Source organism: Pleurodeles waltl, chromosome 1_2, assembly GCF_031143425.1.
Source record: "Pleurodeles waltl isolate 20211129_DDA chromosome 1_2, aPleWal1.hap1.20221129, whole genome shotgun sequence".
NCBI classification, from domain to species: Eukaryota; Metazoa; Chordata; class Amphibia; order Caudata; family Salamandridae; genus Pleurodeles; species Pleurodeles waltl.
In genome coordinates, this window is record NC_090437.1 from 67,864,660 (window position 1) to 67,884,606 (window position 19,947).

The window sequence follows — 19,947 nt, forward strand, 5'->3', positions numbered from 1 at the left end:
AGAGATCAAGATTGTGAAAAAAGAATTGTGGGGGTATTCTGGGGGTCAACAAACTAGAGCGCTCAGGGGGTGAAGTCAGACATATTGCGAAAACCGCAACCAGTGCTGACTGTGTCGAGAGGAGGCAGGAGATGGAGATCGCAGTATTGCCCGCAAGTGTCAGTGGGGCTTTCCTCCTAGTCTTCTGTGCAATCCAGGCCAGGGTTTGGGCGAATGAGAAGAAATGGGCCTCCATGTCCCTTCAAAACGTGCTTCCACCAAGTCCCATGCTGAGGTGGGTCATCAAAGTATGTCCAGTATCGAATAATCGACTTTTGAGCATCTGTAGGTCTTGTTTCGTAAGACTACATATTCATTCCAAAATGGCAGATTGCTACGATTGTGGAACAGGTCCTCTTGACTGAAGATCCGTTATGCCATTTCTGGTCATGTGAGGCAGATCTCCTCGAATCATTGCAGTTCCTCTATCAGAGTATTTAAATAGATACATACGCGAGCGGGGAACGTTTCACCATTGGAGTGTTTCAGATCCTAGCTGTATATGCATCTATTGTTTCCACTGTTGGGTAAGACTTCTTTGAGTTTACTCGGAGTCGCTACATTGATAAGTTCAGAAACTATGACTAGTTTCCTCTCGGTTAGCACCTTTCAAAGAAGATTACCAGTCTAAGGTGAGGTTTGGATATAGAATATTAAAGTATGTTGTTTTGCCTTTTCAACTACACTATGAGCATTGAGTGTGTGCTATTTTTTCATCATACGATTATATGGTTGGTTTTAAGTTTTTCAATACTTGCAGAAATATCAATTCCGATCGAGATAGTGTCACATCCATAAGTGATTTGGGGATAGACCATTGGAGGATGTCGCCCTGCCCTTTCTTTACACTATAAAGTAGATATTGGTGGAACATTTTAACATTAACATGGAGTTTTTGAGGTTTGACTTGATCTTTTCACTATTTGTAGACCTACAGATTTCAAGCTACATCCGTCTGATGCGGTAATATGGAACAGATATCGTGGACTGAAGATAGCAGTTTTTGGTTACTTTTTAAATGACTCATTGGACCAATTAAAAGGTTTTTTCATATATAACACATGATGTGCTTCAGTGGATACCGGAAGGAAAACTTTTCTCTCCTGCCTCTTTTCCTTTGATGAGAGTATTACCTCCAGCAAAGAGTCATCCAGAGGTATTTATATCACATGGACTGATAAGAGGCACCTCAGGGGGAACAATGAATAATCTTATCAGATTTATATTTAATTCAACATCACTCTATATTTGTCTGTTATAGAGTCTGTTTATCGGATCATACTCACCTCCATAAATAGTCTATCATTCAAACTTTTTTGGAGAAGCAAGACTCCCAAGGAGGTCAGTATGTGATTTGTATACTATATCGAAGAACTATCTGGCACGAATTAAGTATGAAGGGCCTGTAGCCTGATCTGCGGGCATGACTGATATGGTAAGGTGAATACATTAGAATCACATAATAACAAATGGTGGTGGCTATCCTCTCATTCACTCACCTTTAGTGATATCACCAGCACAAATATGTAGCAGTGCATGCATATCACGTGGTGTTGGAGGTTGCCGGAACACATGGAAACTGTTTGATGTTAAGTATATGTGGTCGTTTGAGTCTGGATGGGAAGGAAGTGGTTGTATGAAGGGGAAAGTATGATGAATTCGTATTTAGGGGGGAATTTTGTGAATTATTGTCTATTCTGTATGATTATGTTACATTATATATGATGAAATTATACTGAGCAAATCACGATTTTGGTCTAAATAAATAGGAAAAGATTAAGTTTACATATGGGCTTGAGATGTATATAATATAGTATGTTATCAATTTAAGGTTTGTTTTACTAATACAGGAGGGCCCATTGGGTTATGTATACTTCCAGGAATGAGGCCTGATCACGTTGCATATGGGCCATGTAGTTGGTAACATGAACACCCCACAGTTTTCATATAGAGTCTGGCAGCTCAAAGAGTCGCATCTCTGTCTTTATAGTGGAGCTGTCGGGCTATCATTGGATGGGTGGGGGAGGGGGGGGGGAGGGGTTAACCTCGGAGGGGGTCGGCAAGCTGGCACCTGGTGCGCTCTTCTCCACTGGTGTAGTGGTGGGAGGGGTGTCAGCACACATGACTGATTGCACCTAGTGCTACAGAAAGTTTAAAATGGGCTTTGCATCTTCTGCACCTTCAGGAAGGCCTACTACACGGATGTTGTTGCATTGTGCCTTCCCCTCTGTGTCTTTGGCTCTAGATTCTAGGCATTGAACCCTGTTGCGGAGATCCCAGGTACTAATTTCACAGGCTTCGAGTTGTAGGGACGTTTCCACAAGGTGGCATTCTGTCTTGGTGACTCGGGCAGCCAGTTTACGCTGATTTTCACGCAGTAGGCCAAACTCGACATGTATCTCCTCAATGCGTGCCTCGACAGAGGAATGGGAAGATTTAACAGCTTGCAGAATGGTGTCCAGTTTGTCGGTTGAGCCCTGGCAGGTTCTGGGGCGTCCGCTCCGCAGTCATAGTCGGCTTCCCCCTCGTAGCAAAGGGCAGGTGAGGAGGGATGGCACTGCTCCTTTGTTGGTCTCGAATTGCCCCTGGCGCAGCTCCGGCGAAGCTGCTTGGTGCAATGTTGTGCCGCAGTGTGCGGTCTGGTTGATGAGAAGGGACCCGCAGGAGCCAGAGGCCCACTTCAACAGGGTGAGCCCCAGGATGCCCAGGTGTTCTCTCACTCCAGCCAACACCCCCAAGGAGTGGCCCCCCGGTGCCTGGTTGTGGTATGTGAGGGCCTCAAAGTCACTGGGTAGAAGCCCTGCGAAGCTGGCCGCATCAGGTTAGGCCATCACAATGTAGCGGGGCCACGGCTGACCACAGGACCCATCATGTAGTGGAGTGCATCCAGGCAGTTGCCCACATGTTGGTAATGGTCAGGGTTCACCTACTGGATTTGCACATCCTGCGTCGGTAGCTGCTGGTAGGTCGAGGTGAGCAGTCACTGAATGTGACCTGGGTTGGTTAGCTGGTTGCTAACTGCAAGCTTTCTGGTGTGCAAAAATCGTCCTGCAGCACGTGTAAGGACAGTGGGTGAATCTGCCAATCCAGCCTCCTTGATGATATAAGTGGGGGGACCGGCTGGCAGGGGGCCTGGGAGGCACTAAATGGTGAATCCCATGTGCGTTGGACACCTGTCTGCCATAAAGCCTCCGCTTTATTGCTGTAACGCTGCCAGTCTGCTACGTCCAGGCAGGGCAGGAAGTCTGGGGGGCCGTGAAGGCCATCAGAGCTCCCCTTCTTACCCAGCAGTCCAGATGGTTTTCAGGCCAGCAATTTTTCTGCCGGGGCTCCCAGATGACCCCACAGGGTGTAAACTGCGTCGGGAGCTGGCCTCAGCATCAGTGTTCCAAGTCCTTCCCGGACCTACAGCATGTGAGTCTGCCCCTCCGGATTGGTTGGAGGACCGTGCAGGCCACAGACTGGAGCCCTTTCTCCTCATATGCAACAGGAAGGCCCCAGTCAGCCACCGCCTCTTACCACTCAGATGCAGCCAGTTCCCATCCATAGGCCAGGACGGTTTCTCGGGCCGGCCACCTCAGCAATGCTTATGCCTCCCAGCGAGGTAAGCAATGCAGGAGGGCAGGCAGGAGCCCCGGACGCACTGGCAGAGAAGAAATGCCGGCCAATATCAGCGGATCGTTCAGGCAGGCCGATAACACTTCTCCCAGGCTCCCACCACAGGGGAGTATTCAGTTAGGCAATGTGGGCATTCATGGCGGCAGGTCTGAAGACGACTGTGGCAAGTAGGCCCGGTGCTCGCTCACCTCTCGTCCGTCATCTTTGACTCCTTGGCCATGACCCCATGCAGACCACTAGGACATTAATTTCACTTTGTGCTTTCCTCAAGGCTGCTGTTAGACAGGGTTGCCGGCAAAAGTGTTATGCTGTGTCTCCAACATTCCCAGAAACACGTGGGGCCCCATTCTGAGAATGTCAACTGTTTTAATATAAAAACACTTCTTTGTCCCCTACAAGTTAGAGGGAGATTCCAGCAAGATGGCCATGACTGCATGCTGATTGCCTCTCTACAGCTGCTTGCTTAGACTGCCGAATCACTGGCCTATATGGGGATGGTGTCTCTCTAGACTACAGGCTTCCTTGCTCGGGTATATGGGATGATGTCTTCCCAGGGGGGAAACCTGATGGGCGGATTAAGCCGATTATGCTGTGCTTTAATATAGCTTAGGTAGGAGAAATATATACCACTCCTAGCGACAGTATGGTGGGACTGTTTTTGTGTTTCACACTCCTTGTCACCTTTTTGTTTTTAGTGTGTTTTATCATCCTAGTTATTGCAACACATGCCACTTTATCTAAGATGCAGTTACTTCAATAAACCCATTTTGAACTATATTCTGCCTCTGTCTTTGCCTGTGGGAGACTAATGTAACTGAGAGAAAGGGACGAGATCTGATCGACCACGATTCCCCTGAGGAGGCTCTTGTCATGCACCCAGTTGTCACAATCATCACTGCCATTGGGTAGACATGAGGCGTTGCAAGTTAGCCGGAAAACCTGGATTAGGCCAACAGGCATATTATGGTGTGGAATTGTACTTCGTACCCCACAATCTATGCGATTCTGCAGCCTGAATCCAGTAGCCTCATTAGGATAATGCAGCACTTGTAAACACACAAGAAAACCAGCCATAATAACCGGGCTTTTATTTTTGTTTTTTTCCTCTTTTGAGGACATCTGGTCACCTGAAGGCTGGGAAGGAAGAATCCCTACACTAAAAAAAAAAAAAAAAAAAAAAAAGGAGGACCAGACAGATTAGAGACAGAGAGGAAGGGACACAATGGTCCACGATTCGTGTATCATCGTCTTTTTTCTTCGCAGTAGATAGCTGTTCCATTTCTCGTACTTCATCATCACTGCATTTAGCTTTTTGCATTGTATCTGGTTGTCACTGCCTTTATCGTTTTGTTTTGTATTGATGATGGCTCTGTGTTATGGCAAACAGCAGTATTTCTTCTTTCAGCCTTACCAACGGATTCTGGTGGGCTTTTCAAATGCTCTTCTTCCACTTCTTTGAGGGCTGTATATAAGCTGGAGCAGAGCTCCCAGCACGCCAACTTTTAATTGCTTCTTGTCGATTTGGGCGCACATGGCAAGCACAAGCAGTTTGCTGTATTGCTGCAAACTCTCAGGGAGAGCAGCCTTGTTTCTTTGGGGCACAGATTCTCTACTTGTCGCCAGTTGTAGCGTTCTTCCCAGCCTGGGGGCATGTAAATGGCCACACCCCACACGGAGCTCGTTAACAGAGGTCTTTATTCCTCAGCATACTACTGTTATACTCACACACTACTGTTGGATCACATCATAACCATTATTAACACACCCTAACACTTACCAACAGTTATGCACTTCCTCTATTGAGTTTACCTAGCAGCGAATGACCTAGTGCGCATTATCACAACACTACAGTCCATACTATGATTCTGCTCACTTCCCCCAAACTTATGCAATCTTTTATCTTCTTCCCTCATCTGTTGCATCCTAGCATCTCCTGCTCTCCCTCCCATCACAACCATTCTTACATAGTGCTGGATATCAAAAATGCATTATCATTTATTGGTCATTCCCCCCAATTTAGTTCCATCCTTTCTTTGCAGCTCTTTGAGGCAATCTTAGGGTGGAGGAAATATATACACAGCTAATTATCTTCTAATAATGTTATGGCCGTGGCCAGACCAAAGTCTATACAATGCATCAGTGCTGAAAAATTCACACTGTCACCAGAAGCTAAAAGGAGTATTTGAGGGTACATTAGCTGATCTTTATCAATATAATAGTCATACACAATATCTTTATCTGCATGAATCATGGGTACTTGTAGCGTCATAGGTGGCAAGCAGAACTTCAAAAATTATGTGCCCCATAAAAATTATGTGCTAGAGTGCAAAAACCTATTTCCTCTTCAAGAGACAGGAGAGTTTGTGAGTTGAATCTCTAAAGCCAGAGCTCGCTAGCACACAATTTGGACTTTACATTTGTCAGCAGGTCTCAACTCTCAACCTTACTTTCCCCAACCAGACCCCACACCCACATGCCCCTATCAACAACCGCACCTCCACACAATTATGTGAAAACGCAGTGGGAAATCATCCATAACCACTTGCCTTGTTCTCTGTTCATAATGGCATTGTAGAATGAGAAAAATGCCCTAAACTCAGCAGGCCGATGAGATATCACTTGAAAGACATTTGGCAAAAAACCACCCTGTTGAAAAGAGGGGGGAAAAGAAAACAAATTAAATGGATTAAGTTTGCAAGCTATTTAGATGAAGCCAATCAAACGGAAACATTTTACCATCTTAAAATAAATCCTCTATCCCTACAGACTAATTTGTTGTTTTTACTACTATGATCTTTGTGACAGCAAGTGGACAAAACCTTCTTTTTGTCAGTCATCTATGTGATTTGTATGAATTCGCCTGGGAAGTCTTCAATCAGACCTTGATAGATGCTTGAATAAATAAAAAAAAGATCCTCCCAAAACCGATATAGGTCTGAACGCATTTGCTCTGAAAAGTAGCGCTCACAACTGTTTTCTGTTGTCCATAAGCACCCTGTTTTCCCCAGAGATGACTGTTCCTTTAGCCTTTACTTTGATACCCAACATCAATTCTCCTTTTCGTATAGGAAAACATTAGTAGCAGAACACCTTTTCCCTTGTAGTGCAAACAAGTGTCTAAGGTTTACTTACCAGTGACTTGAAGGACCAGTTAAGTTACATCAGATATTGGCTTAGCTCTGCATTCTCAATAGTAAGGTAATTCACTGCAGTTAGGTTCAGTTACGGTCATGCCCTGTCTCTAGCAAACAACTAGAGTCTTATTTGAGGAGACTCAAACAGTGTGCCTGTGGCTGTGGTTAATGTACTGTAATAGGTTCATGTTAATATGTTTTTCTTTGTGTGTTGTAATGGGTATTATTGTTTGGTGTCTGTAGCTAGAGATCTTCAAGTCAAGAATGTGCCATATGGAAAGTTGGAATGTCCCATTTGCCCTTTTATATTGCCCTGACGACTTACAAGACAAGGCTAACATTCCCTTAATAGTCTATCTATGAGCTATCTCTGATCAACCAATCCTAGACAATTTAGCATATGTATTCTTAGTTAAAATATTTAAAATACATTTTAATCTATTATATGGAATTTTGTTAAAACAAACTTATTAAAAACTAAAACGTGAAGTCCTGGCTGAAATATATGTATAGGAAACCTTGGAATATGACAAACTGGTGGGATTCACAATTGGCCTTTAAATCAGACTTGCCTGTGGGGTGCTGGGGTGTTGGTTTTTGAGGAGCAGTGCTATTAAAAGCTCAGTGAGTGGTACGGTTTAACAACATGGCTGCGTGGACGTGAATCTTTGTGGCTCTGCTGGGGCCGAAACTACATTGCAGCAAATAAGAGGTGCACTGAACCATCTGCCAATCTCTGAAACAGGAGAAGGGTCCGATAGAAACAGAGAGCTGGGTGGCCTTTTAGTGCCAAGCAGAGTATGATATTTGATATAGTTAAAGAGCTCAAAAGTGGAAACAGCGAATCACAATCGGGAGCTAAGATGGCAGCACACATTGGCTGAGGACTGTTAGCCATTCCTTTAACCTATGGCCCATTGAACACCACCCACGGACCTCCTGAGTCCTATGTTCCACGCACGTGCCTAGTCCTCATGGAAGGAGGCATTCGCTTCCAATAGAAAGAAGAATATGGAGAGACTGCAGGACCAGAGACAAACTTCCCACTGTGTCAGCAAGATGGCGGCCTGCACTGCCAGGAACCTACAGGCCAGCTAGAGTGCCCAGAGCAGGTGAGAGGTGCCTGGACTCACGCAAGTAACAATTTTATTGCAAACAAAGAGAAACACTGGCCAAGTGGGGATTAGTAAGCCTGGAGTGAGGCTCCTGCACTTAGGCTTGACTGGTGTGGGGAGGCTTATCAGATGCGAATTTGAGGGGCCAGGTGGGAGGAGCCCAGCGATCACACGAGATGACCTTCCTAATACGCTGGACCACAAACAAGGAGCAGGCTCAACCCCACCTCCCAAAACTGAAGACACTAATCCAGCACTGCTCCTGCTTGGCAGTGATTCCATGTACATCCTTATTTTAGAGATGAATGTGATAACCCATCTGAAAGGTGGGACATTAATCTAAAATAACAGATTTTTAATTGCAGAACATCCTTAGCCACCTGAAACTCTATAGCTGGTGACCTGCGTTAAGGTCGCCCTCTGGGCATTCCAAGAAAACAGACATTTGGTTGTCTTACTTTAACCTTAAAGCTGATGCCCACTGCAGCAACACATGCCGCCTTAAAAAATATTTGCAGGAGAACCACATCTCCTGCTACTTTTCCGCTGCCACAGCATGACACCAGTGTTCACTCAAATCCCCTGGAGTGACAACCCCCTTTGAGCACCATAGCCCTCACTTAGGACAACCTCCTATTGAGCCTACATCAATTACAAAAAGAACTACAGAGTACCTGGAAAACGACATGATACAATGATACAATTTCTTAATGACTTAAAGGCTGAAACAGGAACAAAGCAAGATCTTCTCTGACACACATGATTTTGGAAAGGAAGGAATTTTTCACAACATTCAAAAAACGAATGTTACTCTTCATTTGGGGAAAAGGCTATCTTACAAACACCTATGGCAACCGCAACATCTGGGCGTGCTTGTTCACCCAAGTTTTGTCTCCTGTTACAGAGCATCTCAATTAGGAGTTACTTCAATCCGGCTCCTCGCAGAAACAGTGGCCACATATGGAGAGAGCAGTGACAGGGCAGTATATCTGAGATTTAATTTAGAAAGCAAAACACAGCAGGCCTCCAAACGCATATTTAAGCAGCCCCACAAAAACAACCTTCAAAGCATGGGATGCAGTGACTGGTATGCAAATGTCAGATCATCTTGGGATGCAGAATTTAAAGGATACTTCGGTTTGAATTGTACCAAAGGAAATTCCAAATGGATGAATCAATGTTTTGTTAAATTAAGACATTAGGTATTCCACATGATTCTGAAACAGACAGCCACTGGAGATCTTTTCCCAGCTGAGAAATTTGTACAACTAGCTGGTGACTCTAAGGGGCAAATCACCCACCTTTCTAACTTCTTGATGGAATCAACTCCGGTCCCAGGTTCCCATATAAGGGTCCTGCATTAAAACTTCAGGAGTGACAAAAATAGACATTCAAGGACATTCCTCATAGGGTGATGTCCAAATATTTGTGTACATCATAACAGGTAGTAAGGTCGTATTCAATTGATGGATACCTTTACCTCACTAAACGTGGGAGGTTTTATCCATCAGTGAGTAGTTTCCCGGAGGTGATGTGACTTGTTGAGAAACTTTTTACATATTTGGTGTGACTGCCCATTTACACCTGCACATGTAAAAATGATATTGGGCTTAGGTTTCACACCCCTAAAGTACCATACGTTTTCAGACTATCTAATCACAAACTGTCTAAGAGCTGCCAAAACTGTTGGCCCCTAAAGGAAGAAGACACAAATCTCCCCTTCAATCACTATGATGTTTAAGTCTTTTAAATATTTTAACAACGGGAAGACTGTCATGTGTTGTATATGATAAATAGAAGAACCTTGAAATGATCTGGAACCCTTAACAGAATACCTGTCTAGACAGACAATGCTTCTTTGTTTTCAATCTTAGTGCAACATCTTATACTTTGTTAACTGACTTACTTATGTCATCAGTTTCAACGGCTGTGTTGCTTTACCGGAATCTTTGTCAGAAGATGGTGTTAAAACAATATTTGAAGTAGAGAGGGGTTACTTTCCTTGTGGTAAAGACTGAAGAAACGTTGTAAACAGTGTATTTGTTCATAAGTATCAATGAAGCTCCTAACTGGGATTTGACAACAATATGTTGTGTTGCAAAATTTCAATAAAAATGATTTACAACAAACACATCTTAATGAGATCTAACCACACAGTGCTATAAACTGTGTATGGTCTCTCTTGACTAATGTGTTGAAATTACATAAAATGTAGATTTATATAGCATGGCTTATCACCCATGAGGCTATCAAGGCGCTGTCAAGTGATTTGCCCAGAATCACAGAATGTTGCGCTGATGCAGTCGAACCCGGATCTCCAGCTCCCAAGGCGGTCTCTCTGACTGCTGCACTACATCCTCTCCTTATGTTGAAGTTTGATTGTTTATTGGTATGGTTAGCACGGTCGTAAGCTTCATGACACCCAGCTATCCAGAGCAGCTGGGCTCTGCCCTTTTACATTTATGAGCTCTGTTTATGTAACTGGTGTACTGTTTAATGTGTCTTTTGGGTGTTGTCTGTTGATGCTTAGCTGAATGTATACAGAGCAACATCCAAGGAATGATTCCATCTACAGTGCTTTGGAGGAATGTGACAACTGGAAAAATTAAGCACAGTTTTGTGCAGCTGAAGACTTTTGTCATCTTGAATATGCCCGGATACATGGCATTATGGACCTGTTTGCAATAAGGCAAACAGAAGCTACTGCAAAATTAGGAAGGTCAGGGCCTGTTAACATTTACCCCACTGATTATCGAGGGGCCAGAAGTCACCACACTAGCTAATGCCAGGCACAAATGTGGCATCTCCAGGCACCCGCTTCAGAACATTTTCTGGACCTACAGAAGATCACAAGAGGACTGGGCCTCCTGCCTATGACATGAGAGAAGGGCTGGAACTGCTCCCGTTTGGTCTCTAGGTCAGCCGGCCCCAGAACAAAGACGTCGACTCAAAGTGTCAGTTTGCTGACCTTCTTCGGGTCACAGGGAGACATTAAGCCTTTTCCTAGATGTACCCAGCTGACCAGTGGACCTGGACTGCACCGAGCTACTGGCCTCCGACTGACTCCCTGTGATTCTGTAGGTGCTTCCCCTGAGGTTCTGAAGGGCTTTACAAGTACACTCCGGTGGTGGCCTGTACTTGAAAAACTAAGTGAGAAAGTATCATTTTTGTTCAGGATGAACTTACTTAGTGTATCTGACGCGCACTCCGTTGTGGTCATCCTAAAATTGCACCTAGATCAGGTTGCCCATGACCGCTGACTATCACTGGCAATTTGTGCCTGCTGGTGCAATTTCATTTTGGTATTGTTTTATTTATGAAATTTTACTGTAATTGTCTAATTTGGTTTGGGGTATTGATTGTTCTGCATTTCGACTATACTATTGTTTTGGTACTGCATAAATATTGTACACACTGTCCTATATTAAGCCTTTCTGCTCTGTGTCACAGCTACAAGACGGTTGAGCTCAGGTTAATTTAGTGTCTTGAAGGGTTCACCCTGACAGGGGTATGATTATTTCTTGCAATGGCAGTCGCTCACCTCAAATAACCAAATTTCTTGGATCACCGCTTAGAATTCGATTTTAGGTTTCAGAATTTTAAATACTCTGCATACGTTCGTCGCAGCTTGACTCTTGCTCCAGGCAAGACTGCTGATTTAAGAATGACAGTACTTATGTTTGTAGGTGACTATGCCAATCCTGCAAAAATCACAACTGCCATCCCAATCTTCCTGACTTACAAGCAGCACCTCACCAAAAAATTAAACAGTAAAAGGTGATTTGTGGCAGCCTTTATGCATGGACTCAAGAGTGTGACTTCTCAGGGAATGTCGTGGTTAAACAGAGATTACCCCTTTCTCACATAAACATGCCTCAATCAAACACAGGCAATGAAAGCGATGCAGTGAAGTTTCAATAGGTTTTATTTAGCAAAACTGCAATCTGCGTTAAGTTGCATGGTCTGCAATGATTAGGATAATGAAAAGTGCAAAAAACAGAATGGTAAAGACAAGAGTCATTAACCCCTTCTGTGCCGAGGACGTAGTGGTTACGTCCTTCGGCACAGTGTTGCTCTCGCTCCCTCTGTGTGCTTTCCCCCCACACCCCCAAGTCAGGGATGGAAGGGGAAGCGGGGGGGATTTGGGGATTTATTTTAGGCCATTTCTGCCCCCCCTGGGGCCTGCTGACCTAGAGACCAAAATGCACAGGTAGGCACTGTTTTCTATGAAAAAATGTGATGTGTTCATGTGTTTTGGGCCATTTCCTGTCGCGGGTGCTAGGCCTACCCACACAAGTGAGGTATCATTTTTATCGGGAGACTTGGGGGAACGCTGGGTGGAAGGAAATTTGTGGCTCCTCTCAGATTCCAGAACTTTCTGTCACCGAAATGTGAGGAAAACGTTTTTTAGCCACATTGAGGTTTGCAAAGGATTCTGGGTAACAGAACCTGGTCAGAGCCCCACAGGTTTGGTAGGTTTCCCTAGGTGCCGGCTGAGCTAGAGACCATGGGTTGGCTTCGTGGGCCCTGAGAGTATGGACAGAGGGATCCGACTGGAGTCCGGAAGATGTAGAACTGGAACATACCCCTGCTGTTGTGGGTCTGGGTGCTTATTCTATCGCCTCAATCAGGGAAGTACATCAGGATAGTGACTGATCTCCGCTGGTTTAAGGCTGGTGGTGGGTCATGTTGGACCTGGCCCTTTTTGCAGGGTCATCTCCAAACTTTTTGCCTCCTTCCTCCTATTTTTCCTGACCTGTTTTTGTTGGCTTTTGAACTCTGAGCACTTAACCACTGCCAACCAGTGCTAAAGGTGCACATTCTCTCTGTGTAAATTGTAATGTTAATTGGTTTATCCATGATTGGCATATTTGATTTACAATTAAGTCCCTAGTAACGTGCACTAGAGGTGCCCAGGGCGTGTAAATCTAATGCTACTAGTTGGCCTGCAGCACTGATTGTGCTACCCACATAAGTAGCCCTGTAATCATGCCTCAGACCTGCCACTGCAGTGTCTGTGTGTGCAGTTTTAAACTGTAAATTCGACTTAGGCCTAACCCTTCCTTTTTCCTACATGTGAGACACCCCTAAGGTAGGCACTAGGTGCCCCATGTTCAGGGTGTATGGTTAAGGTAGGACATATACTATTGTGTTTTATATGTCCTGACAGTGCAATACTGCCCGATTTGGTTTTCACTGTTGCAAGGCCTATCTCTCTCATAGGTCAACCTGAGGGCTGCCTTTAAACATGATTAAAGGGTAGCTTCCCTTTGGGAGTAGATAGGCATGTAGAGTTTGGGACCTCTGAACTCACAATTTAAAAATACATATTTTAGAAAGTGGGCATTTTATTGCTTGAACCATTTTTGTGACTCTGCCTATTTGCAGATTCCCTATCTGGGTTAGTTTGACAGTTGGGCTGTTTGCACCTCTCTTCAGACAGTGACACAAAGGGGGCAGGGTGTAGCCTGCATATTCTGATGAGCCATCTGTGCTAGGATGGAGGGGAGGAGTGGTCACTGGTGTGTGTCTGTGGCCTTGCCTAGGCAAGCAGGATTTCACAGTCAAGTGAGACTTCCCTTTGAAGTAAGCCTACTTCAAAGGCCAAAATGGGTATAAGAAGAGAACCAAAAACCACAGACTTTAGACACTTCTTAGGGTAGACCCTCTACCTCACAGACACTTCTGGACAAGAAACCTGCTGGTGAAGAACCCCCGAACCAGACCAGCCAAGAGGAACTGCCTGGCTGCCCAAAGGACTCACTGGGACTGCTGCCTTGCTGCTCCCTGGCTGTGCGGAGAAGTGCTCTCCAAGGGCTTGGATAAAGCTTGCCTGGGCCGACACAGCCAGACTTCCAGAGAGGAAAATCGGCGCAGCGCCTGCCGTGCGGGAGAAAATTCTCCGCAACGCCCACTGGATCGACGCAACGCTTGTGACTTCCTCCACAATCCCAGGATTCCACGCACAGACCCAGGGGTGGCAGAAACCCCTGCAACCCGAAGAGGAACCAAGTCCGCATGCCAGAAAACAACACAAAGCCTTTCCCTGCATGGAAAATAATGACGCAAGTCAGTGTGTGAAGGGGCGAAACCGACACACACCTCCCCGTTTTCAACGCAACGCCTCCTCTGCGGTCCCTCCTCCGCAAACCAGGTACTTTGTGCTTGCAAGAGACCTTTATTGTTTTTAAAAGGCACTGACTTGTTTTTCAGAGACGTAAAGGCACTTTATATCACTTTTACAGTGATATCTCAACATCTACTTATTGCATTTTAATCGTTTTGACCTGCATCTTATCAGAAAAATATTATATATTTTTCTAAACACGGCGTGGTGTATTTTTGTGGTGCTATATGGTGGTATTGTTTGATTTATTGCACAAATACTTTGTACATTGCCTTCTATGTTAAGCCTGACTGCTCAGTGCCAAGCTACCAGAGGGTGGGCACAGGATCATTTGGATTGTATGTGACTTACCCTGACTAGAGTGAGGGTCCTTGCTTGGACAGGGGGTAACCACACTGCCAACCAAAGACCCCATTTCTAACAATATGCATATTTAGAAATACTTCTATCTTATCAAGAACATAATAATTGGCTTTATGGTGCCCTACCCCATACAATTTTACACGTTAGGTTAGGTCCTTTATGTAATGATGGTCCTACCTCACCTTTGTTTGCCACATATACACCTCAACCTGCTGCAGCGAACCTAACGTAGCTGAAGTCCGTCGCTTGTATGCTGATCCGACGGCAATATTCAGACGATTAGTACAGTTTGTAATGCAAACATTAAACACAAACCCAGCACGTGCTGCTCTGGCGCAACCACATGCAGTAAAGCCATGCATTAACACTGCGACTGTACATTCGTTCATGGGTAAAGTACCCGCCAAACAAGAAAAAATTCAGTTTTGGTTAACTCAAAAAATAAATGTGTTGGAAGCAGTATTTCCCCATACGGGACCTCAGGACAAACAGAATATTAACTATGTGCTTTCCATTTGGAATGGTTCCAACAGTAGACAACTGTAATACATGGGGCACGGTAATTGCCACGCTCTATACTACCGCACACAGTACGCAGACACTTGCCAATTTACCAGAAGTGTTGAAACAAATTCAAGATGAATATGGGGCTGCCCCAGCCCTGGACTTGGGGATGCAATTAATTGGCAACTTTGCCACACTTTACTCAATTATTTTGAGTAATCTTTAAGGGGAAGCGATCGCATTAGCAGTGCGCATGCAGCTCCAGGACTTTCCTCCAAAGGATCAAGAACGCGAGTTGCCAAAGATTATTGCGGAGACCTACTCTAGTATTGGTCAAGATAATCTGGGGGCCAGACCAACAAAACCACAATTTCATGGCAAATCTAATAAAGATTCCACAAAACAAGCTCCTGAGGGTAATAAGAAACGCTGGGATAAAAAACAACAGACTCCTAAAAAAGAAAGGGGAGAATCCCTGCACATGGAGACCCCACAGAATAGATATAATCTCAGAAATAGAGATAATATAAAAATGCCTGACAGATATCAATATACTATACACGCCAATCTCAGTCCATTCAGGACTCCTCAGAAAAACGCAGTGAGAGAGGTGGGCGGTCAGAGCAAAGAACTGAGTACGGAAAACCGAGTAATCACAACACTCAACAGAAGTTTGTTAAAAAAGAAGAGAAACTTCCCCCCCCAAAAAAAAAACTAAATTCAAAAAGTAAAAAAGTGGCAGCTGTTGCAGTTCAACATGCCACTCAAGAAGAGGGCCCTCTTGAAGAACAAGAAACGGGCACTAGCACTTTTAGACAGCGCAGCAGAGGTCACAATAGTTCGCCAGAATCTTCTAGAGCATTTGGAGGTGAAAGCAACTGATGACTTCCTACAAGTAGATACTGCGGACATGCGTGTCTCCACGCCTGATAGGGTGTATAAAGTAACGTTACAGTTAGAAAGAGACATTGAGTGCACAATAGACGCAATCTTTTGGGACTGCGTCGTGAACAAATGATATTTTACTGGCCGAACAGGATTGGCCACCTGAATTTGTCCGTACATGTCCATATGGGGAAGATGTAATTAAACCTTCTTTCTTGCCCCTTGTTCCTGAGGAGCTATCAGAATCCTATGCCATTGATTAGGCATTAGCACAGGCACCTGCGTTATATCACAACCATGTAGGAGGAGATAAAGATTCCCCTTACCATGTAATACCTATCAAAAATCAACCCCAATATCCAATAAAAAACATGATGCTAAAGCACCCGTGAGGAAAATCCTCACACAAGTGAAATACCAGGGAGTGACTGAACCCTGTGTCTCACCTATGAATAATCCCTTATTCCCAGTAGCTAAACCGGACCATTCGTATAGAATAGTCTTAGACTACAGACATTTAAACAGTCATACACGCACATACGCTATACAAAACTCACATAGCACAGCACTTATGAATAACAGTGCGCAAAAAATACAAAACACTGGACCTTTCCAATGGTTTCTTCTGCCAAAATATAGCCCCTTGAGAGTAGCGACTTAAACTTCAGCGCACTAGGCTCCCAGAAAAAAATTCTGTTGTTTACCCCAGAGGTACAAGAACAGTCCAGGACTGTTTGCGGCTCGTGTGACTTCAATATTGCACGACATAGACCCTGAAGCATTGTCCTATGTGGATGATATCTATCTCATAGGTGATGAATTGTTGCAACATCTAAGACGGGTAGCCCACACTGTTGTGGCATTTGCCAAGTTCGGCTACAAATTAAATTTCAAAAAACAAAAATAGCTCTTATCCCAGAAACAGGACGCGGAGGATAACTATTAAGTGAAGGAAAGAGGCTTGCACCACAATTCTTGGAAAAATGTGCACAATTACAACTTCGACATACATTAAAAAACTCCAATCTCTATTGTGTTTCCTAAATTTTGGCAGAACTTACATTCCTGATTATGCATCACACACAAAACCTTTATATGACTTACCACGTCCTGACTTTAAGTAAATTTTGGACTGTCAAACACACACGCATTTTCAGAGCTTTGCAAACAGACATGCTTGCAGCACAATACTTACACACAAGGGACAACAAAACACATATCGTCATGAGAGTAATTGCTGGTGCCATTGGTTTCACCTACGTACATTTCAAGGAAGATGAGACAGTTCCAATAGCATACAAATCACATTTGTACTCAGCAGCAGAACAACGCTTTGCTCCCACTGAGAAAATTCTCACTGCTGTTCAGATGGCTGTCATTAAAGAAAGACCTTTAGCCCAAGGTAAACACATTATTGTCTTCTCTCCAATTCCAGTCCTTGAGGTGGTTACCAAAGCCAGCCTTCCTAACACTAAAGCATTACATCCACATTGGATTCAATGGGCAACATCTTTGACAGCCACTGATGTAGACTACATTTTTGACTCAAAATTACAAACTCAAGAATTTTTGCAATATGAACTAGAATACCCAGTTCCAGCAAACACACTGCCTATTGATCAATATCAGAGTCATGTACACCGATGGTTCAGCACAACCTGCAATTGGCACAAAGCATCAATACTCCGCTGCTTGCGCAGTCGTAAGTGGCTATATTGAGGATAATGAATTTTGTACCCAACATACATTCACAGAAACCCTAGGGGATTGCACAGCACAATTAGCAGAGCTCAAGGCTCTGGTGATGACACAGGAACATGTGGATTCTGCACAGTTAACACTGATTGTTTGTGATTCGTACTATTGTGTCCAGTCCTTCAATGAATACCTGCATTACTGTGACCAGAATGGGTTCAGAGATTCTAAAAGGCAACACCATTAAGCACAGACTTCTGTGGGGGAAGCAGCGGATCTGAAGGAAATGCTACCAAATGTCCATGTTGTACATACACTTGGATACCAGTGCATTGGAATACACGTTGCTGGAAATACACTGTCTGATGAAGCCGCAAAGTCAGCAGTAGCTACGGCCACTGTTGCTGCAGTAACCCCAATAGGTGCGAAACCGGACGATGACATATGGGCTGCCATGAAATACGGCTGAAGGTACACCCTACCCAAAAGCATTTCCTGCTAAATTTTCCTACCGAATGGGAGGCTACCTAAACGCAGAGGCAAAAATACCAGGCGGAGGGGGTTCAATGAATTCCCAACAAAGATATAAGATCAGAGTTGATTAAAGCAGCACATGAGGGGGTAGCATCTGCCCATGCTAGTGTAGCGGCTACAATATCATTGTTGCAAGCACGTTATTGGTGGCCAGGTCTATACAAACAGGCCAAGCAGTATGTCCTTTGATGTGACATCTGCCAAACAATTAAGGTTTCCACTGGTTAACGCCCACTGCAGACACCCCTCCTAATTTCCAACAAACCATTACAATGTGTGTACTTGGACCATTGTGGTTCCCTAACACTGGATAAAGCATACAAATATATTTTAGTCGCTGCTGACTCTTGCTCCAGATTTCTATGGGTGTGGCCACAACACTCGGCTTATGCTTGGACTGTTATTAAAGATTTGCGAGTCTTTATCGGTACATATGCAGTTGGGAGCTTTCCACTAAGACCAGGGCTCTGCTTCCGCATCAAGGGCATTTAGGGACGACCTGGCTTTGTTAGGGGTCAAACTCCAGTACTTGTCACCACTTCATTCCAAGCGGAAAAAGTGTTGTGGAGTGACTAAACCGTGATTTAAAGCAGTCATTAACAGCCAGAGTCTTGGGTACAGGTCATAGTTGGCTTAACCACCTGTATGGAGTCCAGAGAGCACTTGATCTGCCTAGAAGGTCCCTGGGGGGGTGGAGGGGTGGGTCATATTTCATATGAGAGCCTGTTCAGAACTTGAATATATGTTCCCGATCTTGATGGTCCTGACATGGAGGCGGCAGAAACACCCTCTGACATAAATGAACATGTCACTGTCTTACAGGAATCAACAGTTCCGTGGTGACAACGCTTCTGCCAGTGCTGCCTCCACAGGAATTAAGGAGTACCAGTAACGCCTACCGGCTGGATTCCAAAGGTTGGGGATCTAGTATGTGCAAAAGGAGTTTGGTCCTTCTTATCGTGCACCGGTCCCAATCTTGGGAATACACAGTACCAGAACTGTCATTCTACCACCGTTGGCTGGTGCTAAAGAAAACCGCTTTGTATCTATCGACAATGTGAAGTTACACCATGTAGCCAATCCTTGCCAGCAGCCCAAGAGGAAAAGCCAGTAGTTCCCGAATCCCTCTCGCTACTGGTCAAGAAGTCCCTCTCCAAGTTGTGAGCAGCAACACTGATACCTCTCTGATCTTGCATTAGTTGCACTAACATCGGTTTCAACAAACAATACAGAAATAATTGATCTATTTGACACAACTTCATCACAGACGGATGGCGTCATTTATTCTGAACCACCGCAGGAAACACCCACCTGTTCTCCACCTACAAACACAGCTCCAGCTTTTGCACAAACTGCTTCTGGATACTCTGCCGACATAAACGACACCATTTCGGACTTGTTCGCCTCTTCTACATCTGAACAGTCAAAAACATGGAAGCTGACAAACTGCCTTAAAGCAACTTACTTTATTCTTCCATTAAACTATCTATGGTTTTCCTTGACTGTACTGGCTTTCCTACTTTGGATTGGGTTTGTCATTACATTCTTTTTATTAAAACATGCTCATTTTCTTCCTGAAAGATCAACAGTTGAGCTAGTGGATGAGGTCCTAAAACCCAATTTTTCTTCTCACAAGGTCCGCAGAGACTTGTCTTTTGTGAACATTTCCGCTATACCAATTCCTGATGGGACTGTTTGGGATAAAGTAACATTTGATAGATACGGCCTGGCAGAGGTCATTCAAATACCATATGTGTTTAAACTTTCAATGAATGATGTAATAATACCCGGAGTTGTTTCTGATGATAGGGATGTGAAAACAGTTGATTCCATGATGACTGAATAGCAGTATTATGCAGTATTTGAAAACAAAGATGTTTACCAATCTAAAGAGAATTTTTGTGATATTTTGTGCTATAATTAATATGGACAC

At 44.3% G+C, this 19,947-nt stretch overlaps 1 protein-coding gene across 1 annotated transcript in view; it reads right to left on the bottom strand.

The window, feature by feature from the left end:
- Nucleotides 1-19,947, bottom strand: part of LOC138296913 (uncharacterized) — a 168,343-nt gene that overhangs the window by 81,308 nt on the left and 67,088 nt on the right. Inside the window, exon 3 of the mRNA XM_069236436.1 lies at nt 6,204-6,303. Coding sequence (XP_069092537.1) covers nt 6,204-6,303 — 100 coding nt within the window. The remainder of the gene's footprint in view (nt 1-6,203; nt 6,304-19,947) is intronic.